This window comes from Tursiops truncatus, chromosome 4 (assembly GCF_011762595.2).
Source record: "Tursiops truncatus isolate mTurTru1 chromosome 4, mTurTru1.mat.Y, whole genome shotgun sequence".
Classification (NCBI taxonomy): domain Eukaryota; kingdom Metazoa; phylum Chordata; class Mammalia; order Artiodactyla; family Delphinidae; genus Tursiops; species Tursiops truncatus.
In genome coordinates, this window is record NC_047037.1 from 60,984,575 (window position 1) to 61,008,398 (window position 23,824).

The 23,824-nt window shown below is 55.1% G+C and overlaps 3 protein-coding genes across 7 annotated transcripts in view; 2 read left to right on the forward strand and 1 right to left on the reverse strand.

The window, feature by feature from the left end:
- Positions 1 to 1,689: 1,689 nt before the first annotated feature.
- Positions 1,690 to 14,258, forward strand: VWA5B2 (von Willebrand factor A domain containing 5B2). The gene is made up of 20 exons (XM_073803947.1): positions 1,690 to 1,824; positions 2,470 to 2,928; positions 3,013 to 3,183; positions 5,067 to 5,286; positions 5,459 to 5,616; positions 6,143 to 6,274; positions 6,457 to 6,581; positions 6,984 to 7,139; positions 7,577 to 7,687; positions 7,768 to 7,976; positions 8,065 to 8,176; positions 8,626 to 8,811; positions 9,684 to 9,855; positions 9,942 to 10,255; positions 10,774 to 10,963; positions 11,065 to 11,421; positions 12,688 to 12,825; positions 12,926 to 13,009; positions 13,085 to 13,329; positions 13,416 to 14,258. The coding sequence occupies exons 2-20, from the start codon at positions 2,790 to 2,792 to the stop codon at positions 13,962 to 13,964; spliced, it is 3,768 nt and encodes a 1,255-aa protein (XP_073660048.1). The 5' UTR covers positions 1,690 to 1,824; positions 2,470 to 2,789; the 3' UTR covers positions 13,965 to 14,258.
- A 64-nt stretch (positions 14,259 to 14,322) lies between these two features.
- Positions 14,323 to 19,769, reverse strand: ALG3 (ALG3 alpha-1,3- mannosyltransferase). 4 transcript variants are annotated; one of them, XM_073803951.1, is made up of 9 exons: positions 19,412 to 19,769; positions 17,436 to 17,535; positions 17,191 to 17,338; positions 16,912 to 17,072; positions 16,300 to 16,420; positions 15,670 to 15,875; positions 15,452 to 15,529; positions 14,715 to 14,858; positions 14,323 to 14,571 (listed from the first exon to the last, which is right to left on the reverse strand). In XM_073803951.1, the coding sequence occupies exons 1-9, from the start codon at positions 19,752 to 19,754 to the stop codon at positions 14,409 to 14,411; spliced, it is 1,464 nt and encodes a 487-aa protein (XP_073660052.1). In that variant the 5' UTR covers positions 19,755 to 19,769; the 3' UTR covers positions 14,323 to 14,408. The 4 variants fall into 4 exon arrangements, with proteins under 4 accessions (XP_073660052.1, XP_073660053.1, XP_073660054.1 ...); XM_073803952.1 differs by having other exon boundaries at positions 19,375 to 19,592; XM_073803954.1 differs by lacking the exon at positions 14,323 to 14,571 and having other exon boundaries at positions 14,724 to 14,857; positions 15,431 to 15,529.
- Positions 19,770 to 20,124: 355 nt separating this feature from the next.
- The window catches only part of ECE2 (endothelin converting enzyme 2), a 33,490-nt gene continuing 29,790 nt past the window's right edge, over positions 20,125 to 23,824 (forward strand). Inside the window, exon 1 of one of the 2 annotated variants that reach the window (XM_073803950.1) lies at positions 20,125 to 20,574. In XM_073803950.1, coding sequence (XP_073660051.1) covers positions 20,379 to 20,574 — 196 coding nt within the window. In that variant the 5' untranslated portion in view covers positions 20,125 to 20,378. The remainder of the gene's footprint in view (positions 20,575 to 23,824) is intronic. The other variant, XM_004326096.3, reaches the window with a different exon arrangement.

Sequence of the window (23,824 nt, forward strand, 5' to 3'; positions counted from 1 at the left end):
AGTGTGAAAAGAACAGGGCTGGGGATTTCCCTGGTGGCGCAGTGGTTAAGAATCTGCCTGCCAATGCAGGGAACACGGGATTTGATCCCTGCTCCAGGAAGATCCCACATGCCGCAGAGCAACTAAGCCAGTGAGCCACAACTACTGAAGCCCGTGAGCTTAGAGCCTGAACTCCACAACAAGAGGAGCCATCGCAATGAGAAGCCGGTGCACCATAACGGAGTAGACCCTGGTCGCCACAACTAGAGAATGCCAACATGCAGCAATGAAGACCCAACACAGCCAAAAAAATTAAAAAAAAATTTTTTTTAATTAGGAAAAAGAAAAGAACAGGCTAGGACTTAGCTGGAGCTCCCCGTGAGCTGGATCATTGTGATGGTGGCTATGCCTCCTGTATCATCCCTGTGCATTTCCACCCATGAAGTTCCCTGGGAAAAGGCCAAGCTATCTCCACCACGCTAAGTGGTTCAAGCAAGAGAAAGGGCTGGAGTGGAGGGTTCAGGTGCTCAAGGAGGCAGGGGATCCCCCCTGGGACCAGCATGGAGCTAGTGACTGGAATCAGGATACAGTAAATGGGGAGGGGTGAGAACCCTGAGCCTGACTTGAAGCCCACTCCCTACTGGCTGCCCCCCACTCCCAGCTCTCCTCAAGCTCTCTTGGCAGAATCTGAGTGTGGCCTCTCCAAGAAAGCTTGCATGGGTGACCCCCAACACGGTCACTTTCCCAGGGCTCCCAGACTCTCTCCCTCAGGGATCCTGGGGAAGATTTTACAGACTTCCCTAGTCTTTTGCAGCATAACACTGTCAAGTGCACGAAATTTCAGCCAGTAACAAAGGAACCTGGTAACAGGCAGGGATGTTTTCTGCTACAGGTGCTTCAGTGATGGGGTGAGGGGTCACTGCTACAATGGGGGCAGTCTGCAGCCGCCAGAAGGCTCTGCAGGCCGAAAGGCCTCACTCCAAGCTGGTGGGCAACTGAAGGTACCCAGAAGTTATAGCTTGAGAGGGCAATCCTGCCTACCCTCCCCATCCCCAGAAAAAGTGGGGAGATGGCACAGCAGTGGTGGGAAGGTTGGCTGTTGGAGGGGGAAGAACTCCTGCAGTGATGGGGATTCCCTGCTTGGAGTGAGTGGTCACGGAAGTGATCACACTAGCTGAAGACACCTGCAGGGATGGGGGAGGGGGAGGTTTCTGCAGTGAAGTAGCGCTTTGCACAGGAAAGGGTCGGGCTTCTTGGGGGCTCGGGGTTCCTACGGTGATGGGGCCCTGGGGTTCGCTGCAGTGATGAGGGTCACTGCAGTGATGAAAAGCTGAGCCATTGTGGGGGTGAGGGGTGAGGGGGCAGGGGTGGGGTAATATCGGGATAGCTGGGGTTGCTGCAGTGCGGGGATGGGGGGACTGAAAATTGAGCCCCTCTGCTGCACTTGCAGAGCCCCTCACTTCCTGAAGGACGGAAAGGGTGGGGCCTCGAAGGCCTCCGCCCCGCACTGATGGGGGGCTGCGCGGGGCGAGGACGCGGTTCCTGCACTGCGGCGCCTGGTCTGGCTGGAGCGGCCGGCGCTGGCGCGGAGGCGGTACCGCGCCCGAAGGGGGCGGGGAGCAGCAGCCCCGCCGCAGCGACAGGCGGGGCCAAGGCCAGCTGGAGGGGCCGCCTTCCGAGCGGGGGCGGGACCAGCACCCACCGGGCCGACGCCCCTGGGCGGACTCAGAGCGGTCGCGGCGGGCGCCCGGCAGGTGTCCAGACTGAATGTGGACCGGGTCGCAGAGGCGGTACCACCTATCCTGGTCCCGTCGTGGCGCCCAGAACTCCGCAGAGGACGCGACGGTGAGGCTGGGGCTGCCTGAGGGGAGGGGGACGATCCCCAGACCCAGCCCGCAGCATCCATAGACAGTTCGGCTGTGCGGGCGGCGGCGACTGCAGCCCCCCTTCCCAATCCCAGGTCACTTCTGCCAGGATGGGGAGAGGTGCCCTGGACGGATGCCAACTAATCCCTCTGCCCAACACCTCTCCGGGTCTTGCCTCCGTAAGACCCCCTCCTTTCGCTTCCCATCTCGTTCTTCCCAACCCAATCCCCTCCACTCCGGCCTGCAGCCCGTCTCAGCGCCCTTGTCAGTTGAGGAGCCCGAGAGAGAGAGAGAGAGAGAGAGAGAGAGAGAGAGAGAGAGAGAGAGAGAGAGAGAGAGAGAGAGAGAGAGAGAGAGAGAGAGAGAGGGACTGCGGCCCTTCGGCTCCCCGTCCCACCCCGCCCCTGCTATCCCTTGCTGGGCTGGGGAGACCCAGAAGGATGCTGGCCCTTTAAACCCTTGCTCCCCACCCAGAGCATCTTCCATCTCTCCACCCGCGCCACTTCCAACAGCTGGCAGCCGCGGGGAGCCCCGGGGGGCCGGCAGGTACTGGGGTGGCGGTGAGGCCCGGGAGGGTGTGATGGAACAGCTGCGACACTACCCCCCCCCCCCCCCCCGCCCCTAGAGGAGCCGGCGGCGGGACTGCTGGGCGCCCGTAGCTCCAGTTAAACATTAACCCTCCGCTCCCCGGGTCCCCGTGCTGCCTGGAGCTGCGCTCCGCCCCGGCTTCCCAGGTAACCGGCGAAGATGCCCATGCCGCCACCCCCGCTGCCTCCCTCCCCTCGCCACCTGTCCGCCGGGCCGGGCTCAGCCTCGCGCCCCCTGCAGGTCCGCGTCCCAGCGCCGGAGTTAGAGCCTCCCCGCCTGCTTTCAGGAGGGTGGGGCGGAACGCCCTGAACTCACGCCGCGCACCCCTCATCGAGCACCCCCTCCACCAGAGGCACCATGCCCGGTCTGTACTGCCCCTCCAGCTGGACGCCGCTGCCGCTCACGGACTCCTGGGTTCGGGCCTGCGCCAATGGACCCTGCCTCAGCCTGCGGGCCCGGCTCACCTACCACAACCCACAGCCGCAGCCTGTGGACGGTGAGGCCCGGGCGGGGGCACAGGGTGGTGGCCAGCGCAAGCCTAGCAAGGTCCGACATCGCCGGTGCCCCCCTCCCGCCCCAGGCGTGTTTGTGTACCCGCTGGCCGAGGCCGAAGTGGTTTCGGGCTTCGAGGCGGAGGCCGCCGGACGGCGCGTCTCCTTCCAGCTGCAGAGCCGGCGCCGCTCGCAGGACGCCTGCTGCCGCGCGGTGGGCCCCGCGCTGGGGGCCTCAACACCCCGCCGCTGTGCGCAGGGTGAGTCCAGGGCGCTTCCCGCCCCATCTCCCTGAAAGCAGCCGCACTTTAGTTCCTGCACCGCTCTGCATCCCGCCCCTCTCTGTTCCCCCTCCAGCCACTGTTTTTTTCATTCATTGATTCATCCCTTTATTCCACAGTCGAGGACTGGGCCCCTGACGTGGGCCAGGTGCTGGGGGAATGTGAACCAGGCCTGACCCGAGGTTTGCAGCCAGGTAGATAGACAAGGCAGGCAGTCCACACGTCTCTCTCTCCCTCTGGAGCTTTAGCTCCTGAGCCTGGGACGGGGTTTTGGTCATCTCGGAGTCCCAGAATCCCAGCACCTGGCACAAAATGTAGCACAAAGAGAATCAGTGAGTGCTGGGTGAGGGGATGGAAGCCCACCCCTCTGCTAGGTTTTCTGGCTTGCACTTCATTCCTTTATTTATTTGTACATTCACTTGATTCCTGCACATGGGATTTACCATCTGGGTGAGAAGAGGAACAGAATTCAGTGGTGTTGAGAGTTGGCACAAGCCCAGCACGTAGAGGCCAGAGTGAGCTCTAGGCTGAGGCCTCAGGAAAATTCCAGAAGGAAGTGGAGCCAGCATTTGACTGAAAGGAAGGGTTGGATGTAGTGATATGGAGAGGAGAGGAAAGGCACCCCAGGCAGGGGCAATCGTGTAAGCAAAGGTTTCGAAGTAAGTTATACTGGGTGATGGTAATAAAATACCTCATGTTTATAGTGATTCACAGTTGACAAAGCCCAGTCACTGATGTCACCTCATATGAATCCAGAGAGGTATGTAACGCAAGTGTTGTTCTCCTTCCCCCTTCTATAGGTGACAAAAGTAACAGCAGCAGTCTCTTAAACGTTGGATGCTTCATGTATATCATCTCATTCATTCCTCACCGCAGTCCTTGACATATAATTATGACCCCCATTTTATAAATGAGGAAACCAAGGCTCCTCTAAACAAGAGAGTTACCAAAGGATAGAATTAGAAATCACAGAGTGGAGACTCAAAACCTGACACTGTGCTCTCTTCCCTGTATCAGACTGTCCCAAGCCTCAGCTGCCTGGGATGGAAGCCCCTTTCTTCCTTCTTACCTTCCTTTTTTTCCTTCCATTTTTTTCTTCCCTTCATTTATTCAGCAAGTATTTTTCAAAAGAATGGGTCAATGATTATTGTGGGGAAATGAGGTGAAGTAGGGCTGTAAAGGTAGGCTGGGGCCAGACCATGTAGGGCCTTGACCATCACTGTATACCCCTGGCCATTTTCCCTTTAGCAGCAGTGGTGATGCCCATGACTCCACCCGTCCCCAAACAAACCGAGATCTAAGTAAAATGATGTGCTTGGTATGTAAATGTCCTCTAGCTAGCTTCCAAATAGATTACAGTTCCTGAATTCCTCTTGGGTAGAAAATTCTGGAGCCACACCTAGTGGGCAGTGGGGAGTCCGTGACTGTTCATGAGCAGGGAATTTGTGAGCAGGTGGGTACCAGGCTATGGGAGATGGCAGCGAGGGTTCTTTAGGAAGATGAGGCCCAAGGGTTGAACAGGCTGGAGCAGGTAAAGAAAGAGAGGTGGAGGGTATGGGTCCCCCAGGACCTTAGGGGTGGTGTGGACATGCCCCCTTCTCCTCAGCCCTCTATTAGCAGTGATGTCACTGCTGCCTTTCCTAATGACAGCCAGCTCCTTCTACCATCAACCTGCCTCTCCTTCAACCATCGTTCATCTCATGCCTCCATCCTGCCTCACCAGTGCATTAGCCCAGCATCCCTCCAACCTCACAAAATCCTCCTTGCCCAAGCTCCCCTGATTCAGTGCCTGCTCCTACCCCCAGATTCCCCCATCTCGTCTGCTTCCAGCCCCCTCTGACCCCTTTCCTCACTCATCATAGGTCATCTTGTCTTGGATCTGGCCCAGGCCCGGTCCACACTGGTGCTGCCCACAGGCCTCATCGCCGCAGCCGGCACCATGACAGTGACCCTGCGCAGCAGCCGGGAGCTGCCCTCCAGGCCTGACGGGGTGCTGTGCGTGGCCCTGCCCTCCGTGCTCACCCCTCTGGCCCCGCCAGGCCCGCTGGGGCCCCCCAGGCCTCCGGGGCTCTGTGACGACAGGTTGGGCCTATGGTGATTCTCTTCGTCCCTCCCTCGACTTCTCTGGGTCTAGTGCGGGTGAGGGGGCTTTGGCAGGGTGCCCCGGGGGATGGGCAGGGTGGGGAAGGGCTGAGGCCAGTCAGCCAGAGGGGCTAGGGGCCCTGGTAGTGACCCTCCTTGTGTTCCTTTCCAGCCCCACCAGCTGCTTCGGAATGGGCAGCCTTGAGGGGGAGGGGCCGGCCTGGGAGGAGCCAGCTGCCCCTCTGGACGTGTTCTCAGGCCCTGCCCGTTGCCCGGCCCCGTACACCTTCTCCTTCGAGATGCTGGTGACCGGGCCATGCCTGCTCGCAGGTGGGTGCCCCTCCCAGCATAGCTGACTGGGAAATAACTGAAGGCTCAGGGATGGGAGGAACACAGGACAAAAAGAAGACAGGGACCTAAGCCTTAGGAACCTCTAGTCTCACAGTGGGATCACCCCCTGGCCACTTCCACACAACAAACACACCCCTAGGTTTGTCAGTGTCATTTATTTATATCCCACTCCACTCGCCAATGAGAAGAGAGATGCTTACAATGAGACCGGTCCAAGTGATGAATTTGAGTTTTCTTGTGCACGAGGTGGACCAGGACGTTAAATCAGCAGTTGGTTGATATAGAACTGTTTGGCCAGGCAGGATGCACCTGGGAATTCTGCTCCCAGTCCATGAAAGCAGGTAAATCCCCGCTTGCCCACTCCATAGCTTGGACTCTGAGAGCTGAGCTCAATCAGTCATGATCCCGGCCCCCAGCACTATTGCCCGGGAAGGTGATAGTTGTGCTCTTAGTACTGGCTTGGGGTGGGGCAATCATCACCTCTCCCTGCCTCTACATCCCTCAGGCCTGGAGAGCCCCTCTCATGCTCTGCGGGCAGATGCCCCCCCTCATGCCAGCTCTGCAGCCACCATCTGTGTCACACTGGCAGAGGGTCACCACTGCGACCGGGCCTTGGAGATCCTGCTGCACCCCAGTGGTGAGAGATTGGGACACACAGTAGGCCAGCTCTGACCTGCTTCAGGACCACCTCATTTGTGAGGGTGGGCCTGGTGGTACAGGGAGGCCAGACCGGCAAAGTTCTCCCAGGACAGTGGGCCTGAGCAGTTGGGGTCTAGAGACAGGGACTTCCCTGACAGAGCTGTGTCCCCTTCTCCCCAGAGCCCCACCAGCCACACCTGATGCTGGAGGCCGGCAGCCTGAGCTCAGCAGAATATGAGGCCCAGGTGAGGGCCCGCCGGGATTTCCAGAGGCTGCAGCGAAGGGACAGTGAGGGGGACCGGCAGGTATGGCTGCCTGGGGTCCTGGCCTGGCCCCTGGTCCCACTTCTGGCTGTGTTAGTGCAGGAGGAGAAGGCGAGCAGGCTTACGTTGGGATGGGCAGGGGGCTTCTGCTCTCAGCAGGAGCTCTCAGTAGCTGCCACTACCGTCCCAGAGGACTGATGAATATTTTCACAGGAGGGCCCACTCAAATGTCCCTGGAATGTGTCTCGGAGGATTGGGGGTAGGACTGACCTAGGCAGAGGACAGCCACTTGTCTCTGCCCTCGCTTTTATTCAGATGACTACAAAAGGGTGCCCCCTCTGGGTGGACTGGATTGAAAAAGTCTCCGGGGCTAGGTCCTGCTGCCAGCCTAGGTCGGAGCTGCACTCAGCCTGGCCCAGGATGACTTGGGGCTCCCGTGCTCAGGTGTGGTTCCTGCAGCGACGCTTCCACAAGGACATCCTGCTGAACCCCGTGCTGGTGCTCAGCTTCTGCCCGGACCTGAGCTCCAAGCCTGGACACCTGGGCACAGCTACTCGGGAGCTCCTCTTCCTGTTGGATGGCAGCAGCATGGCACACAAGGCCTGTGGGAGCATGGTGTGGGCAGGCCTGGGGTTAGGTGCAGCAGTGGGTCTGAGGTGGGCTGGGGGGCAGCCTCCTGAAGACACACACACACACACACACACACACACACCCCTCTCTCTCCTTCTCATGCTCATACATACATGCATTTCTCCCAGATTCCAAGAGCCTCTTTCATATGTAAAGTTACATTCAGTCACACCGAATCTCAAACCCAAGGATTCACATACACCTCCAGGGTCACATGCACAATCATCTCTCATACAGAGTCTCCCTCACATGCCAGGGTCTCACTCACAGCCTCACACACACAGGGCCTCACCCAGATTACCCCTCATTCTACACACGGCCTGGAGAAAGCAAGCAATCTGGCATCCCTTGTTCTCTACCAGTGCCAGTGGGGCCTGCCTCACCCTGCCCTCCCTGGCTCTCCCCAGGATGCCATCGTTTTGGCCGTGAAGTCGCTCCCGCCCCAGACACTCATCAACCTGGCCATGTTTGGCACATTGGTGCAGCCCCTCTTCCCAGAGAGCCGGCCTTGCAATGATGTGAGTGTGGCCCGGGGCTTTGGTGGCCTAGCCAGAGGCGTCTCAGCCAGTGTGGCCCAGCCCATGTCCTTTTCCTCCAGGAAGCTGTGAAGCTGATCTGCGAGAGCGTTGAGATGCTGCAAGCTGCGGGCGGCCCGCCGGATGTGAGGTCTGCGCTGGCCTGGGCCCTTGGGCAGCCCCAGCACAGGGCCCACCCTCGGCAGCTGTTCCTGCTCACCGCTGCCTCGCCCATGGCTGCTGCGACCCACCACACCCTGGAGCTCATGAGGTGGCACCGGGGGGCAGCCAGGTAGGATGGAGTGGGCAGAGCCAGGATCCTGAGGTTGGCCTCCCAGAGAGGCTCCGGAAGGTCACGGCTGCTCCCCTTCTCTTGTCAGGTGCTTCTCCTTCGGGCTGGGGCCTGCCTGCCGCCAGCTGCTGCAGGGTCTGTCTGCCCTCAGCAGGGGCCAGGCCTACTTCCTGAGGCCTGGGGAAAGGCTGCAGCCCATGGTGAGCTTGAGCCTGGGCCCTGTTCCCTATGCGTCTAAGTCCTCCTCCCAAGTCGCACTGAGTCTGAAACAGAACCTGGTCAGGTCGTGGGGTCTCCAGGCACCCTGCTGTGGGGTGCTGCAGGAGGCTGGAAGTGTGGGGGACATGGCCTCTGACTGCTCCCCAAATCTTGCTCTCAGTTTTGTCCGGGTACTAAGCCATATCTTTGAAAAGTCTTGCCTTATCCACGTGGCACAGTTCAGGCCAGGAGAAGCACCGAGCCCTGAGCACTGAACACTCAGTCCCCTTGCTTGTTCCTACCCCCATTCCTTCCCCCAACCCCAGCCGGACCCTGCTCCCCTCAGCCAGGGGCTGGGTAGATGGCATCAGCAGAAGGGCAGCCTTCCCACTCTGTTGGCTGTGTGGCACCTCTTTCTCTCCCATGGCCTCCCTCTGGTCACTCCTCACAGCTGGTGCAGGCCCTGCGGAAGGCACTGGAGCCTGCGTTGAGCGACATCTCTGTGGACTGGTTTGTGCCCGATGCGGTGGAGGCACTGCTGACGCCCCGGGAGATCCCAGCGCTCTATCCTGGGGACCAGCTGCTCGGTTACTGCTCACTCTTCAGGGTGGACGGCTTCCGGTCCCGCCCCCTAGGGGTAAGCCTGGGCTGGGGTGTGGGAGGTGGGCCTGGGATGGCTGAAGCCCCTGCATCTCTGCAAAACCCATTTCCTATTCCCTGTGCCTCTCTCTGCCAAATGCTCCTACTGCTACCCACTAGACCTCCTTAGAGATGATACTGGGTCCCTCAAGGTGGCTGCAGCCTGCCTCCCTCATAAGGTCTTCCACTGAGCTGTCCTGTAAAGTGCTACCCTTGGTCACTAAAGCACACAGTTACAGGGAACAGCGCCAGCATTAGTTTCAAGGTTTTTGTTGAAACTTGCTCATTACTTCACACAGTGCCTGCAAAAAGCACCATCTGGATTATTTCCTGTAACATTCAGGGACAGACAGAGCATTGTCTAAGTGAAATCTCAAATCCCAACTCTGCCATGTACTAACCATTTGATTTTGGACAAGTCACTTAACCTCTCTGAGCCCATTTCCTTGTACTGATTTTTTTCATAAGGTTGTAATTAGAAGTCATAACATGTGTGCTCTTGGTAGGATACTTGACACATAGGAGGAGTTGGATAAATGACTGTTATTTTTATTATGAAAAGCTTTATCTCTCTAGAAGAACCAAGCATGCTTCCTACTTTTTGATCAGGAGAGCTGTATAATGGACTGCTGGTCTTTTTCCCTGGCTGCCAGGAAGCTCAGGGCCAAACCTGCAGCTCAGCCACAGCATCTCTAGTAACCCTATGGTCAGCATGTATGCTTCCTCTTTCCTTAGTACTGGGCTTTCACTTCTGGTTTATTATCTTTATCGCCTCTTGCAGTGAGTCATCTTAAATCCTGTTTGGAAAGAGGTAGTGTATAACTATAATCAGTTGTTGTTGTTTTTCCCCCAACGTCTATCCCTCTCCAGGGCCAAGAGCCTGGCTGGCAGAGCTTGGGCAGCTCCGTGTTCCCATCCCCAGAGGAAGCACCATCTGCCACCAGCCCTGGCACCGAGCCCACTGGCACCTCAGAGCCACTGGGAACAGGCACTGTGTCAGCAGAGCTGTCCAGCCCGTGGGCTGCTGGGGACTCAGATCGGAGTGAGTGCCTGAGTGTATGTGTGTTGGAGGAGGAGTGGGCAGTGGGAGGGGCCAGGGCTGGGATCTATTCTCCTGCCTCCCAATAGGTACTGATGCTCTGACAGACCCAGTCACGGACCCTGGACCTAACCCCTCTTCTGACACAGCCATATGGCGCCGCATCTTCCAGTCCTCGTACATCCGGGAGCAGTATGTGCTTACCCACTGCTCTGCCAGCCCAGAGCCAGGCCCAGGCTCCACAGGCAGCAGCGAGTCCCCCGTCTCCCAGGGCCCTGGGTCCCCCGAAGGCAGTGCTCCCCTGGATCCCCCTTCTCAGCAGGGCTGCCGCAGCCTGGCCTGGGGAGAATCTGCTGGCTCCCACTCCTGCCCCCTGCCTCCACCCCCACTGGCTCCAGTCAAGGTGAGATTCAATCCACATCCATCTACCATGTATCCAGCAAATATTTATTGACCATTGGCTGTATGCCATAAATTGTGCAGTGGTTACTATGAAGTCTACCTGAAGAAATAGATGGGTAATGATGGTATAATGTATAGTGATGAATCCATGCAACATACATTGATGAGCACAGGGATGTGGCTTTATGGGGGTTCAGAGTCAAGGTGACTAACCCTGTCTGAGGGAGTCAGGAAAGCAAGAGGCACCTCTGGAAGAATAAGAAGTTAGCTAGGCAAAACGGGAGAAGACATGAATAAAAACAGACAAGCAATAACCTCAACTGAGACATAGGCATGGAGTGAGATGACGATGGGAAGGGGGTCAGGCACCAGAAGGAGTCTGGCCTCACCCCTAAGGGTGGTGAGCAGCCATCCAGGGTTCCAGACAAAGGGGCATGTGGCCAGCTGTGTATGTATGTCTGATGTCCAGGAGCTCTGCATTCCTTGACCATTGGACCCCCCCCACCTTCACACATGCAGACTGGGGCCTTGAGTGCTGAGGTGCTGGGCCGTCGACACAGAGCAGCTCTAACTGGCCGAAGCCTCTCATCGCCCCCCGGCCGGGTGAACTCAGTCCCTGGCCATCTCCGGCACCCCTCTCTGGGTGTAGCACCAGATGGGCCAGGCCCTGAGCCAGGGCAGCTGCTGGGACAGGGCCTGGATGACTCAGGTAAGGGTTATGGGGAGCTGGGTTCTGACACCAGGTAGACTTTGGGGAGGTGGAGCCCAGGGCACTCCACTGCCCCTGCTCCTACCATCGTCTCTCCCCAGGAAACCTGCTCTCCCCAGCCCCCATGGACTGGGACATGTTGATGGAACCACCCTTCTTGTTCACGGCTGTTCCCCCCAGTGGGGAGTTGGCCCCTCCAGCAATACCACTGCCTCCCCAGCCTCCGCGCTGCCATGTGGTGATCCGGGCCCTGTGCGGGGAGCAGCCTATGAGCTGGGAGGTAGGCGTTGGGCTGGAGATGCTGTGGGGGCCTAGGGATGCTGGCTCACTGCCTCCGTCACCCCCTGAAAGCGGAAATGCTTGGGACCAAGCACTCCATCGACTGACAGCGGCTTCTGTGGTCCGGGACAACGAGCAGCTGGCTCTCCGAGGACGGGGCGAGACCAGGGCTGACCGGGGTGAGTTGCTGGTGGCCCCAGTCAGGGCTCAAGGAGCCTGTATGGGACAGAGAGCGGCAGAGGCATAGGTCTGTGGGATCACTCGCCATACCTCACCTTGCTCACAAGTGATTTGAGGCGGCTCACCCACATTGTTAAGAAAAAAAATTAAGCAGGGCAATGGGGAAAAAAGGGATAATAAAAGGAAGCAGAGAATGAGATTATATCAAAGATGCACACCATGAGGTTTTGTGCCCTTGCAAGCATGGGACCCCAAACTGGCAAGCTTCCTAGCAGCCAACAGAGAGGGAATTTCATCTTGTAATGATTCACAGTGCCCATAACATAAAAACAAATCTGTCATTTAGGAAGATTATTAAAATTAAATAAAGTTAAAATGTCAGTTCTTCAGTTGCACTAGCCACACTTCAAATGCTTAATAGTCACATGGGACTAGTGGCTACTATACTGGATCATGCAGATGTAGAACATTTCCATCATTGCAGGAAGTTCTGTTGGGCAGTGCTGAAATGAGTGGATGGAAAAGGTACCAGTCAATGCCTCCTCTGGGCTGTATCCAGAATGTTGACTTTGTGGGTGGCCAGGGGCCTAGTCCTGGTACAATGTGGTTGAGTGTTCAGCCTAACCACTTCTTGTCAAAGCTGAGGAGTCTGAGCTGACCCCAAGAAGGAACTCCACTCTGTTCAAAAGTGGACAGAAGGCTGGGAATTCCCTGGTGGTCCAGTGGTTAGGACTCAGTGCTTTCACTGCTGGGGCCCAGGTCCAATCCTTGGTCGGGGAACTACTAAGATCCCGCAAGCCTGGAGGCACAGCCAAAAAAACCCAAAAATATGTACAGAGGGAGAAGCTATGGGAGCACTGAGATTTTTTCTGTGAAGCCCTTTGTAGAGAGTGGGTGCTGGGAGCACACCCCCCTCCCAGTCAACATGTGGCCCCTTGGGTTTTTTTTGTTTTGTTTTGTTTTGTTTTTAATTTTATTTATTTATGGCTGTGTTGGGTCTTCGTTTCTGTGCGAGGGCTTTCCCTAGTTGCGGCAAGTGGGGGCCACTCTTCATCGCGGTGCGCGGGCCTCTCACTATCACAGCCTCTCTTGCTGCAGAGCACAGGCTCCAGATGCGCAGGCTCAGTAATTGTGGCTCACGGGCCTAGTTGTTCCGCGGCATGTGGGATCTTCCCGGACCAGGGCTCGAACCCGTGTCCCCTGCATTGGCAGGCAGATTTTAAACCACTGCGCCACCAGGGAAGCCCGGCCCCTTGGTTTTGCAGGTCATGCCCGGAGGCCCTGGCTCCGAGCCCTTCAGACAAGCAAGGTCAGCTCTGCCCCTTCCTGCTTCACCTGCCCTGTAGCTGTGGATGCTACCACCAGAGAGGTCCTACCTTCAGCCCTGCAGGTGCACAGCTCAGGTAGGTAAGGTCCCTTCCAGGTGACCTCCCAGGTGCGGGTTCTCATCTCACTGGCCACCCTCTGAGACATACCTCACCCCTGTCTTCTGTGCCCCTGCAGAGCTAGCCGAACCCCCAGGCACCCCTCCTGCCTCTCAAGGTCATCTAGATGCAGCTCCTCTGCCCACAGCCGTCCACTCTAAAGGTAACACTCAAGTTTGGGTAAATGGTAGGGAACCAACCAAGGCTTAGGGACCACCACTGAATGGCTCCAGTTCAGGACTTAAGGGAGGCTCTCTGGCAGGTGGCTGGGAGCCGGACCAAATTGGCAACTCCAGTTCTGCTTTGGGGGACCGCGCAGCCCCCATCGGAGGTCCTCATCGTCTGCCCCCTGAGCCTCCCTCTCGGCTCAGCCTGGGCCGTCAGAAGGCCAGAGGCCCAGACAGCCATAGACTCTGCAGCCCCAACACGGGCCAAGCCAGTGACAGCAACAGTGAAGGCAGCAACCATGACTACCTGCCCTTGGTGAGGACTCGGGAGGTGGAGGGTGGCACTGCCAGGGCCAGGGCGCTGTCTCAGCTCGATTCTCCCCCCACCTCCTCTCTCCTCAGGTGCGCTTGCAGGAGGCACCTGGCTCCTTCCGCCTAGACGCGCCGTTTTGCACAGCGGTGCGCATCTCGCGGGAGCGCCTGTGCCGCGCCTCGCCCTTCGCTGCGCATCGCACCAGCCTCAGCCCCACCTCGGCCTCCTCTCCCTGGGCACTTCTAGGCCATGGTGCTGGCCAGGGTGACAGTGCCACGGCCTCTTGCAGCCCATCCCCCAGTTCAGGCTCCGAGGGTCCAGGCCAGGTGGACAGTGGCCGGGGCTCAGACACCGAGGCCTCGGAGGGGGCGGAAGGGCCTGGTGGTGCCGACCTGCGGGGCCGGACTTGGGCCACTGCTGTGGCGCTTGCGTGGTTGGAGCACCGCTGTGCCGCGGCCTTCGGCGAGTGGGAACTGGCGGCAGCTAAGGCTGACTGTTGGCTGCAGGCCCAGCACCTGCCCGACGGCCTCGACCTGGCCAACCTCAAGGCCGCAGCCCGGGGTCTCTTCCTGCTGCTGCGCCACTGGGACCAGAACCTGCAGCTGCACCTGCTGTGCTACAGCCCAGCAAACATGTGAGGGTCACTGGTTGCTCTGGCTGGCACCCCCCAACAAACTCAAGTCACTGCCACCCAGAGCCGGCCTCTTGGTGCTGGGAAGGGGTGGGCTGGTGACAGTCTGCCCCTACTGCTTCTCATTCCCTTCACAAAATCCTCTTGCCCCACAAAAAGTGCCTGCCTGTGCTCTCTCCTGCTCCTTCCGCCCCATGCCCCTTCCCCTCTGAGCTCTGTGCAGTGCAGTAGAAGGGGAGAGAGCCACAGTCCCTAAATCCTACGCAATAAAGTGCCTCTTAGGACTGTCTGAATGAGTTCTTTATCTGCTGCGTGCCTGTCCCTCACAGCTTGGTCCAGGTACCTCCATGTAGGCTGCACAGAAGTGGACTTCAGAAAGTTTATTGGGAAGGGCACACAGTCCATCCCCATCCAGGGTCCTGAGAATAGACTGGAGGGGAAGAGATGGATCTCAGTGGGCTTTCTTGCTGTGCTGGATGATCTTGGGGAAAGGCTGGGGGCCCAGCCAGAGCTGCAGCAGGATGACAGCATGGCACATGTGCAGGGCACCAGAGCTGCAGGACGTGGATGGGTATGTGTTCCAGGAGAGCTCAATGAGCCCCAGCACCAGCAACCTGGAGATGAGAAATAAGCTCCAGGTCCGTCCAGGTTCTAGGCCTGCAGCACTTCAGCTCACCCCCTGCCCCTCCATGGTCACAGTCTTGGGATGAGGAGCTCCCTACCCCTTCCCACGCCCCCAGGTTGTCCCAGCTGGTACCTGAGCAGGTGTGTGAGCCAGCGTGCAGGCGTGGCCCACAGGAGGTAGGGCAATGTGTGGAAATACCAGACGTAGAACTGGTAGTGAAGGGAGCGGCTGAAGCAGATGCCAATGAAGTTGGAGGTGAAGAGGGCAGAAACAATCTGTGTACAGTGGTCAAGGCCAAGGGCAGGAGCAGAAGGGGTAGGGAGGTTTCAAAGCAGAGGGACAAAAGTTTTGGGGTCAGATAGCCCCTTGGCTCTGCTGTTCCTAGATGCATACCTTTGGGCAAGTTTCTTAACCTCTCTGGACCTATTCCTCAGTCTGATGTGGAGGCAGTAATATCTAGAGCCCTAACGCCTAACGAGTCATCACTTACTAGCTATGTGACCTTGGCAAATTACTTAACTTCTTAAAGCCCTAATTTTCCCATCTTTAAAATCTGTAAAGTGAGGATAAAACAGAGTCTCTTGTGAGCTTTAAATGTTAGAATGTATGTAAACCTCTTAGGGCAGCACCAGGCAGAGAGTGAGCACTCATAATGGTAACTCAATAATATTTAGAATAAAGAATAAAAAATGCTTAAATATGTAAAGTGCTCAGCACAGTATTGGTAAGAGCTCTATGAATGGGCCCTGTAGCTATTACTGCTATCTCCTTTTCCCTCTCCCAGGTCACCAGCCATGCAGGGCTAGTTGACAAGGACCCCAACTTCAGCTGGAGAGGGCAAGACTTACCTTCCCATGATTTAAAGGATATGGTTGGGTGTGAGGGGCTGGAGTGGAAACTTCCTTTTGGAGGGATCCTTCAGCAGTGACAGGATACTTTCCCCTGTCCTGGGGAGAAGCCACTGAGACATTTATCAAGCCCCCAATGTGGGCCAAGCGGAGCTCAACATCTCCCCATGCAGCCCCTAAGGCCTAGGCCTTTCACTCCTTCCCCCATGTCTGCTCATGAAATTGCTCCCCTTTCTCACCTGTGCCACCTGCAGAGGGCAAAGAGCAAGAGCAGGGTGAGGTGGGCAGTCAAAAGTGCCAGGTGGAAGGCACGATGCAGGAAGAGGGCCTCGGGGAGGAAGCGCCAGTTCACTGTCCAGCGGAAGAGAAACTGGCGGCCAAGGTCAAAGGAGCGGGATACATAGCCGACAGGGTTCTCCAGCAGGAAGGGTAGCCCCAGCACCACCTGAGGATGGGTGTGATGTCAACAGAGCTGCCCAGGCTCACCCTCAGCCTCATGCTAATCACTGAGAGGAGGGGGAACAGGGTATAGGTCTCAGAGGATCCCTAACTCCCACTAGGAATAGCAAGAAAGCCAGCCCACCCACCCAGACAAGAGCCTTGGGCCAAAGAAGCAGGTAATAACAGTGCTTTAAGTTTGGATTCACCAAGTCATAAATGCGCAGAGTTAGAAAGGCTCTCAGAGACCATGTAGTTCAACACCCTTGTTTGACAGCTAAAGAAACCAAAGCCTAGAGGTGGTGGCTGCCCAGATCAGAATCAACTCCAAAACTCTGTCTCTTGTCTTTGAGGAAGTCTCAAGGATGAAAGGAGGCCAGACAGAGTGGCCTCCACTTCATTAGAAAGGGGAAAGGGTAAGGAGGGAATACCTGAAGGACAGCACAGATGCCCAGCTTGGGGAGGGCCCCACGGAGGCCAAATTGCCTGAGAAGAAGGAATAGTAACCCAGGGGCGAAGAGCAGCACATTCATCTTCACAGAGACTGCAAGGCTGCAGTGGATAGGGGAGAGGAGAGTGGAGATCAGCTCCAGGGACATGCATCCCACCCAAAGATGTACAGCCCACCATCACCACAGCAACTCCTCCCCTCCCCTGCCAGCAAGCTCCAGGCAGAGGGTGAGCACTCATACTCAGAACTGCTGGAGGGAGGATAAGGAAGCCTGGGAGGAGGCTGGGAGTAGGGTGCTCATACCTTGTCTCTACACTCAGACTGAGTGAGCAAATATATATTGAGTATTTAGAAAGTGCAATGACCAACTCCAACAGCAGATGCTGTCTGGAGGAAACAGAGGATGGGAAGAGGGTGTGTGTGTAGGGGGCCTGAGGGTGAAGACTTTCTACACATCCTGGACTCACCTAGTATGGCCCTAACTGACCTACACTGTCTGGCTACTCCCTTACTTCCTCTGCTGCAGAAAATTGGGGAGAGAGTGACGGAATACAGAAAATGAAAGAGGGGGTCAGAAGGAAGGGGTGTTGACCTGAAACAGCAGCAGCCCCAGCTCCAGCGCTGGGCCAGCAGGAGGTTGATACTGAGGAAGAGCAGCACCATGGCCACTGGATCGTTGAAGAGCCGCAGCACAAAGATGGAGTGGACACGGTAAGAGGCACAGCACATGAAGAAAAAGACGAAGGGAGGTACCTGAGAGGTGGGCACAGTGGGGAAAAAGGTCAGCTCACCAACCCTGAACCATCCCCACTCCCCAGCCCTCCTCACTACCAGGAACAGGGGCCCCCTGTTCCTGGTAGTGAGGACTCACCTTGCAGGTCTGGTGGTAAATCAAGAAGACAAGCAGCAAAGTGGCCAGGTAGAGCACAGCGAAGATGTGCTGGGCCATGCGGATGTCAGTGCCCCGGCCAGTGGCATAGTATAGCCCCATAAAGATGTACACAAAGCCGGCTGGGTACCTGGAAGAGGAGAAAGAACGTGAGTCTGGGTCAAGCTATCCGGCCTGGCATCCAGTCAGCCCCTCCCATCCTCACTGAACAGCCGATCCCCACTCACACAAGAGGTCCAGTGTCACCCCGCAGTTGAGTATAGTCATAGGTGCCATTGATGACGCCCTCCACCTCAGCCATGTAGGCTTTCCAATCAATCTCTGTATCTGGAAAACGACAGGATGGTGTGGTTACTTCCAGGTTCAGAATTTCTCTGCCTCAGCCCATCAAAGCACAGAGTTCCAGCTCATCCTCGGGACTTCTATCTTAACCCCTTCTCTAAAGGCCTATCTGACATTCTCTGGGTGAACCCAGGTATCTCAAACTCAAACATGTCTGTAATGGAACTCATAACCTTCCACTCCAAATCTGCTCCCCTTCCTGGGTCCCATGAATGGTACCATTAACCTCTCAGCTGCTCAAGTCACAAACCTGGGAAACACCTTTGATACTTCCTTCTCTTTCATTTCCAACCACCAGTCACCAAGTCCTGCATATTCTTTTTTTTTTTTTTTTTTTTTTTGCAGTACGCGGGCCTCTCACTGTTGTGGCCTCTCCCATTGTGGAGCGCAGGCTCCGGACGTGCAGGCTCAGTGGCCATGGCTCACGGGCCTAGCCCCTCTGCAGCATGTGGGATCTTCCCGGACTGGGGCATGAACCCATGTCCCCTGCATCGGCAGGTGGACTCTCAACCACTGTGCCATCAGGGAAGCCCCCTGCCTATTCTTTATCCTAAATATCTCTACTATCTCATCCTTCTCTGCTATCATGCACTCAAATTTGGGCCTAACATAATCTCTAGCCACAATGGTGCAAGAGCTCCCTAACTAGGCTCCCAGCTTCCACTTTCACCCCACTACAATATATTTTCCACCCTGCAACCAGAGAGCTCATCCTATAATAGAAATCATATCACATTTCTCTGCTTAAAACTCTTCAATGATTCCCCAAGGCTCTTAAGATAAAGACCAAATTCTATTCTTCCCATTTTTAGAAGATGAAATTATGAATTAATAAGGTTAAGTGACTAGCTCAAGAACACTGAGCTAGGAAGGGTAGAGTTGAGATTGGAACACATGGAGCTCTAAATTCTTAAACACCATGCTAACTATCTCCTTAACACAGCTTACAGATTCCTTCATGATCTTGTCTTGACTTCTGCAATCTCATCTCTTAGTACTACCCTCACTTGATTTCTGTGTTCCAGCTCTGAAAAAATTCTTTCAGTTCCTCAAAGGAAACAGACTTTCTCTTTTGACAGGAGCTCTTTGATACAGGATTCTCTCTGCCTAGAGTACTCTTCCCCCCCACACACACCCCTTTCGTCTCTTTCCTCAAGGAACTAGCTCTTATCTTTCGAGGAGGACTCTCTCGGAAGCCTTCTCTGACTCCTCAAGTCTGCATTAAATGCCCTCCTATGTCCTTTATAGCACCCTGTCTACTACCCTCATGATGAATATGATGTGTTGTAATTTTCTGTTATCTTTGTCCAGGCCCACACACATAAGTACGAAATGTGTCTATCTTTTTCACCACTATACCCTTGGTGCCTAGCATAGTGTAAGCCATATAATAAGCACTCAATAAATATGTATTGAATTAATGGTCTTTAGCAAGTAAGCCTTAAGTCCAGTGTTTTCAGCCTGGAGAGGAGTCACCAATAATGCCAAACAGACTCAAACCGTCAGAAAATGTCATCACTGAGAAGAGACTTCCAGACCTCACAATTGAACAGATGAGAAGACTGAGACCCAGCAAGGGAAGTGACGTGTCCAAAGCCACAGAGACAAACAGCAGCAGCAGCCATTAGCTTGGACCCAGGTTTTCTGGGAGGGATTAAAATCGGGTTTGGCTCTCTGCGGAGCAGGATTTGGGTAAAAGATACGACTCTGCAACTGATGACTGAGTGGATCAGGGGTCTAAGTCTGAGCTCCGAATGTGGGTCCCAGTTTTGGTCGGGGGTTCGGTCCCCCTTCCCACCCTCCTCTCCCCCTCGGCGCACTCACATGCCACCCTGTGAATGACCCAGAAGGTGATGCCCACCTCCGCCAGGCAGAGGCAGGCGGCCACCTTCAGCGTGTAGCGCGGTTCCAGGAGCAGTAGGCGCCGCTCTTGCCAGGCGCGCCGCAGCCACTGCCCGCACAGTCCCATCGCCCGAGCTGCGGGACCTGCCCGGCCGCGTTTCCTCAAGCCTGCCGCCATCTTGAAGGTGCGCCGCACTTGCGGGCCCGCTACCCCGGAAGCCCGACCCTTTGGTACTTAGGTTCCGCTTCCCGCGCCGCGTGCCCCAACGGACCGAGGGCTGACTGGAGTTGCCGGAGTCCTTATTTACTCCACTAAAATCTACTTCTTCCACATGTCTCCCCTGATGGACTGCGTGCTCCATACGAGCAGGAATAGTCTTACTCCTCAGTACACACTTAGCCCTGGGCACACAAGAGCTAATGTGGATCGAACGTTTGTCCAGAAAAGTAACATTCCTGCCCACGCCATGTCTCCCCCCCCTCCTCCGCACCTCCCCCGCCTAGCATAACACTTCGCCTATGTTGGTAATATCTGCGTTCATGCCAGTCTTTCCTGGAGAGCAAGAACTCTGTCCGCGCTACTCCCGCCACCCCCCAGAGCCTTTCGGGTGCTCAAAACTAGGAAGAAATGAATGTTTCAATAATTTTCAGACTTCTTAATGGAAGGAGCCAAACTGAAGATATGAGAGGGGCAATGACGAGCCGGAGTGAGTCTGACACCATGAGTGTGGCTCTCAGAAGTTAGTGAGCAGCGCATCCAGAGGATTCAGGGTCTGGACGATATTACTTTCCCACCCGGAGGATTCTTCCAAGAGCGCTTAGCAGAGGACGGAAGTTCCACGTGTTTATGTTGAGCAACTGCTGGTGCTGGGCGGAGACACAAGGGCCCCGCCTCCTATATGCAGCCATTCCAATTGGCTACATAAGGGGCCAAGCCCCGCCCAGACGTGGGGGCCAGTTGCCTTCAAGGCCCGGCAGCCGCAATCATGGCCTGTCCTGGGGCCTGGGCGCCGCTGCCGGAGTTACCAGAGAAGAACTGTGGGTACCGCGAGGTCCAGTACTGGGACCAGCGCTACCGGGACGCTGCCGACTCTGCTCCCTACGAGTGGTTCGGGGACTTCTCTTCCTTCCGTGACCTCCTAGAGCCGGAGCTGAGGCCGGAGAACCGTATCCTCGTGCTAGGTGGGTAGTCCCGGGGCTGCCCAGCCCAGGTGGAGCTGGTTGGACTGGCCCCGCCCCTCACTCCTGCCTGCCCTTCTCAGAGGACTCCCCAGTCAGAAGTCAGGATCCAGTACCTTTAGAATCTCGGCAGTATTTAGGCAGGGCAAACAGGAGCCAAGAGATTCTTAGTCCGGGGATCCTCCAGGAGAAAGACAGTCTCTCTGAGTCTGAGTGTGGTAGGTGACCCATGACCCCTTTCCGGACCCTGGGGAGGCAGCCTCTCCACTGGAGAGTTCACAGTAACTAGTTCAAGTCCCAGCGCTAGTTGACTGTAGGACTTAGGACAAATCATGAGCCTGTTCTGAGCCCCGGATTCACTTCTAGAAATGGGACTGCGAAATCAAGTCGGATAAGGCACGTGCAGGCACCTTGAGCGCAATGCCTAGCGCTTTTCTGTGTGCGCCACTGGGCACCATGAGCCATTGTCGCCTAGAGAGTTATCTCTTGACTCTCCAAGCTCTAACTGAAACTTGGTCCTATGTCGTCGTCGTCCCCACCCCCCCACCCCACCCCCATCCCACCGTGTGCAGTGAGGATGAGGACAGCTCCCTCTGAGGGGAGATTGCAGCCGAGATTGGTGTGACTCCCCAAAAGGAATAAGTACTGGGGTTTCAGGTGGGGCTCCGAGAGGTCCACCAGCCCCCCTTGGGGTTCTCCTTCCACTGCCAGCCTTGGGGGCTCCAGTGAAGTTTGATTAAACAACGGATTTCCTTCCAATTATAGTTTTTATTTTGCTATTTTTAAAACCATGTATTAAGTGAAATATTTCACATATATGAGACATTTATAATACAGTATATATGTAAGGTATAAATAATAACTCGAATGTGTGTGTATGCCCTACTCGGTTTGAGAAATACAGCATTCCTAGGACTAGAAAGTGCTTAAGAACTTGAACCCTGGAGGCAGCTAATTATGTAGGGATCTCAGCACATGTCATCTTAGCTGTGGAATCATGGGCAAAATACTTAAATTTCTGTGCCTCCATTTTCTCAGCCTTAAAAAAAAAAAAGTAAGAGTACATACTTATTTATCAGGTTTTTAAGATGATTGAGTGAGTATGAAAGATAACTAGAAAAAAGCCTGACAAAATAAAAAGCCTTGTATATCCAAGGTTTTCTGTGTGGTCCCCCAAACCTCTTCCCCCCAGAGGTAAAACCTCTCTTGAGTTTTGTGGCTTTAAACAATTGCATTTATTTATAGATTTACCATAGATCTATGTTTTTCAAGCTTTAGTGTAATAACCTGGAAAACTGGACCCCACTCTGAGTATATAATTCCAGGGATGGTCTAAGGCGGGTCCCGGGGTCTGTATTTTCAACAAGCCCACAGACTGATTCTCATGCTGGTAATTGGCAGAGTAACACTGCCTTAAGTTCTGCCCGATTGGGAGATATCCTTTTCTGGATAGAGGAGGGAAAAGTCTAAAAATCAAAAAGAAAAACTTTCCAGACAGGATTCCCAAGATCTAAGAACAGGACCCACAGCTTGGGGGCTACCCTATGTTACATTCCACCTAAACAAACAAATTGAACACCTGGTAGGTGCTAGGGAATGTGGTGAGCCCTTTCTAACTTATTTAATCCTCATGGCAACCCCTAGCGGTTAGTGATAAATATAATGAGAACTACTTTAGGTTAGGGTTCAGTAAACTTTTTCTGAAAAATGGCCAAATAGTAAATATTTTAGGTCTTTCAGGCTATACAGTTGGTGTCACAACTAGAAAATGGCGATGGTTTTTATAATAGAATCTTCAGTATGGAGCTACTGGGAAAATTGAGATAATCCTTATAAAGTACTCAGCATGGGACCTAGTGTTCAAAAACTGTTAGCTATCATTATTATTATTGAAAATGGGAGTCAGAGAGGCACTTTCGCCAGGACTGTTCGGAGAAAGAGTACCTTGCCTGAAGACTTGTGTGTCTGGTCCCTATGGCTAGATTCCTCATTACAGATGAGTTCATGTGGCCGTCCCAGTTTTGCTGTCATTATACTTCTCTGATTCTCTCTTCTTGCTTGACTCCATGCTCTGTAGAATCTTCTGATTATAATTTGGCTTCAATTTGCATTTCCTATAGAGACACAAGGGACTGACCAGAGGACTGACTGTCCAGACCCCATGATGGGTATTTTTTCCTATTATAAATAAGCGAATTGATATTCTGGTTTACACTTCAGTCTCTTGGTGTTGGGGATAGCATCCACATAGCTCTGGGCTCCCATATGATGGGTTCTTGGATCTGGCCCAGTTCTCCAGAGCTCTGCTTCCCTAAGGCCCCACCTAGGGAAGCGGTGGCGGTTCCAAGCCTCATCTTAGTTGTTAGCCCCAAATCACTGCTTTGTAGGCATAACTGGCCCTGTGGTCAAGTTTTATTTTCCATTCATCTTTAATAAAGTTGTTTTGGGAGATACCATTCCTGTACCAAAGGAAACGAAGGAAGAAAATTTCGGTTTGTCCACAGTTAGGCAGAGCTCTGCAGGCATATGAGGTCAGGTGTTGGGTGATGAAGGCATTGTGGTCAGAGAACCCAGTGGGATTTCAGGCTGAACTGGGTTAGAGTCTCCTATTCAGCCACCCTCACCTCCCGTTCCAGAGCCTGTTGTGGTTCCAGTGTTGGGACGCACACATTGGGTTTTCCCAGGTAAGATTGTACTCTTCCTGAGCCCCAGAGCCTGAGGAGGAACACAAGAAGGGGCAGCCGGGGACCAGCCAGCAGTCTCTGGCACCTGTCCAGGTGCCAAGCTCTGCCTGCTGGATTAGGGCTATCCCAACAGCTGATTCTGTGATCCTCTTAGTGAGGCAAATGGGGATTAAAGGCAATCTAATCCCAAGAGCTGGGGATCCCCATGTGAGGCCACCAAGAACTGTCATCCAGGCCTGTTCTTGGGCTGATACTGACCACAAGAGGGCCTGGAAGAGGCCAACAGATCTTTGAAGGAAGCCATGCCCACTGGGCAGTAGGTCCACATCCACTCCTCTAACCTCCACCCTCCACCACTTTGGGACTGCTTTCTGGGCACTTCCCACCAGTGTTATGATTCTTCAAGACTCTGACTGGTTGTCAGTTCCCCCGATCCTGTTGGCCCACCCATCTAAGGTGGGGACAGGGACTGTCCTATGTGCTCCTGCAGCCTGTCCCTGTTGAAACTCTCATTGCATTATGTGGCAGTTTTCTGACTGCACATCTGTTCCTCTCACCAGAGCATCAGC

Bases quoted from the DNA above. Each gene is read 5' to 3' on its own strand.
- ALG3 (XM_073803951.1), bottom strand. From the start codon at position 19,754: ATGGAGCACGCAGTCCATCAGGGGAGACATGTGGAAGAAGTAGATTTT. The intron at 17,339-17,435 runs GTGAGTGGGGAT...CTCCTCTTCCAG, and splicing joins GGTGACACTGGACCTCTTGT to GTACCCAGCCGGCTTTGTGT. The intron at 16,421-16,911 runs GTCAACACCCCT...TATCCACTGCAG, and splicing joins TGGGGCTGCTGCTGTTTCAG to CCTTGCAGTCTCTGTGAAGA.
- VWA5B2 (XM_073803947.1), top strand. From the start codon at position 2,790: ATGCCCGGTCTGTACTGCCCCTCCAGCTGGACGCCGCTGCCGCTCACG. The intron at 5,287-5,458 runs GTTGGGCCTATG...GTTCCTTTCCAG, and splicing joins CCGGGGCTCTGTGACGACAG to CCCCACCAGCTGCTTCGGAA. The intron at 8,177-8,625 runs GTGAGCTTGAGC...CACTCCTCACAG, and splicing joins GGGAAAGGCTGCAGCCCATG to CTGGTGCAGGCCCTGCGGAA.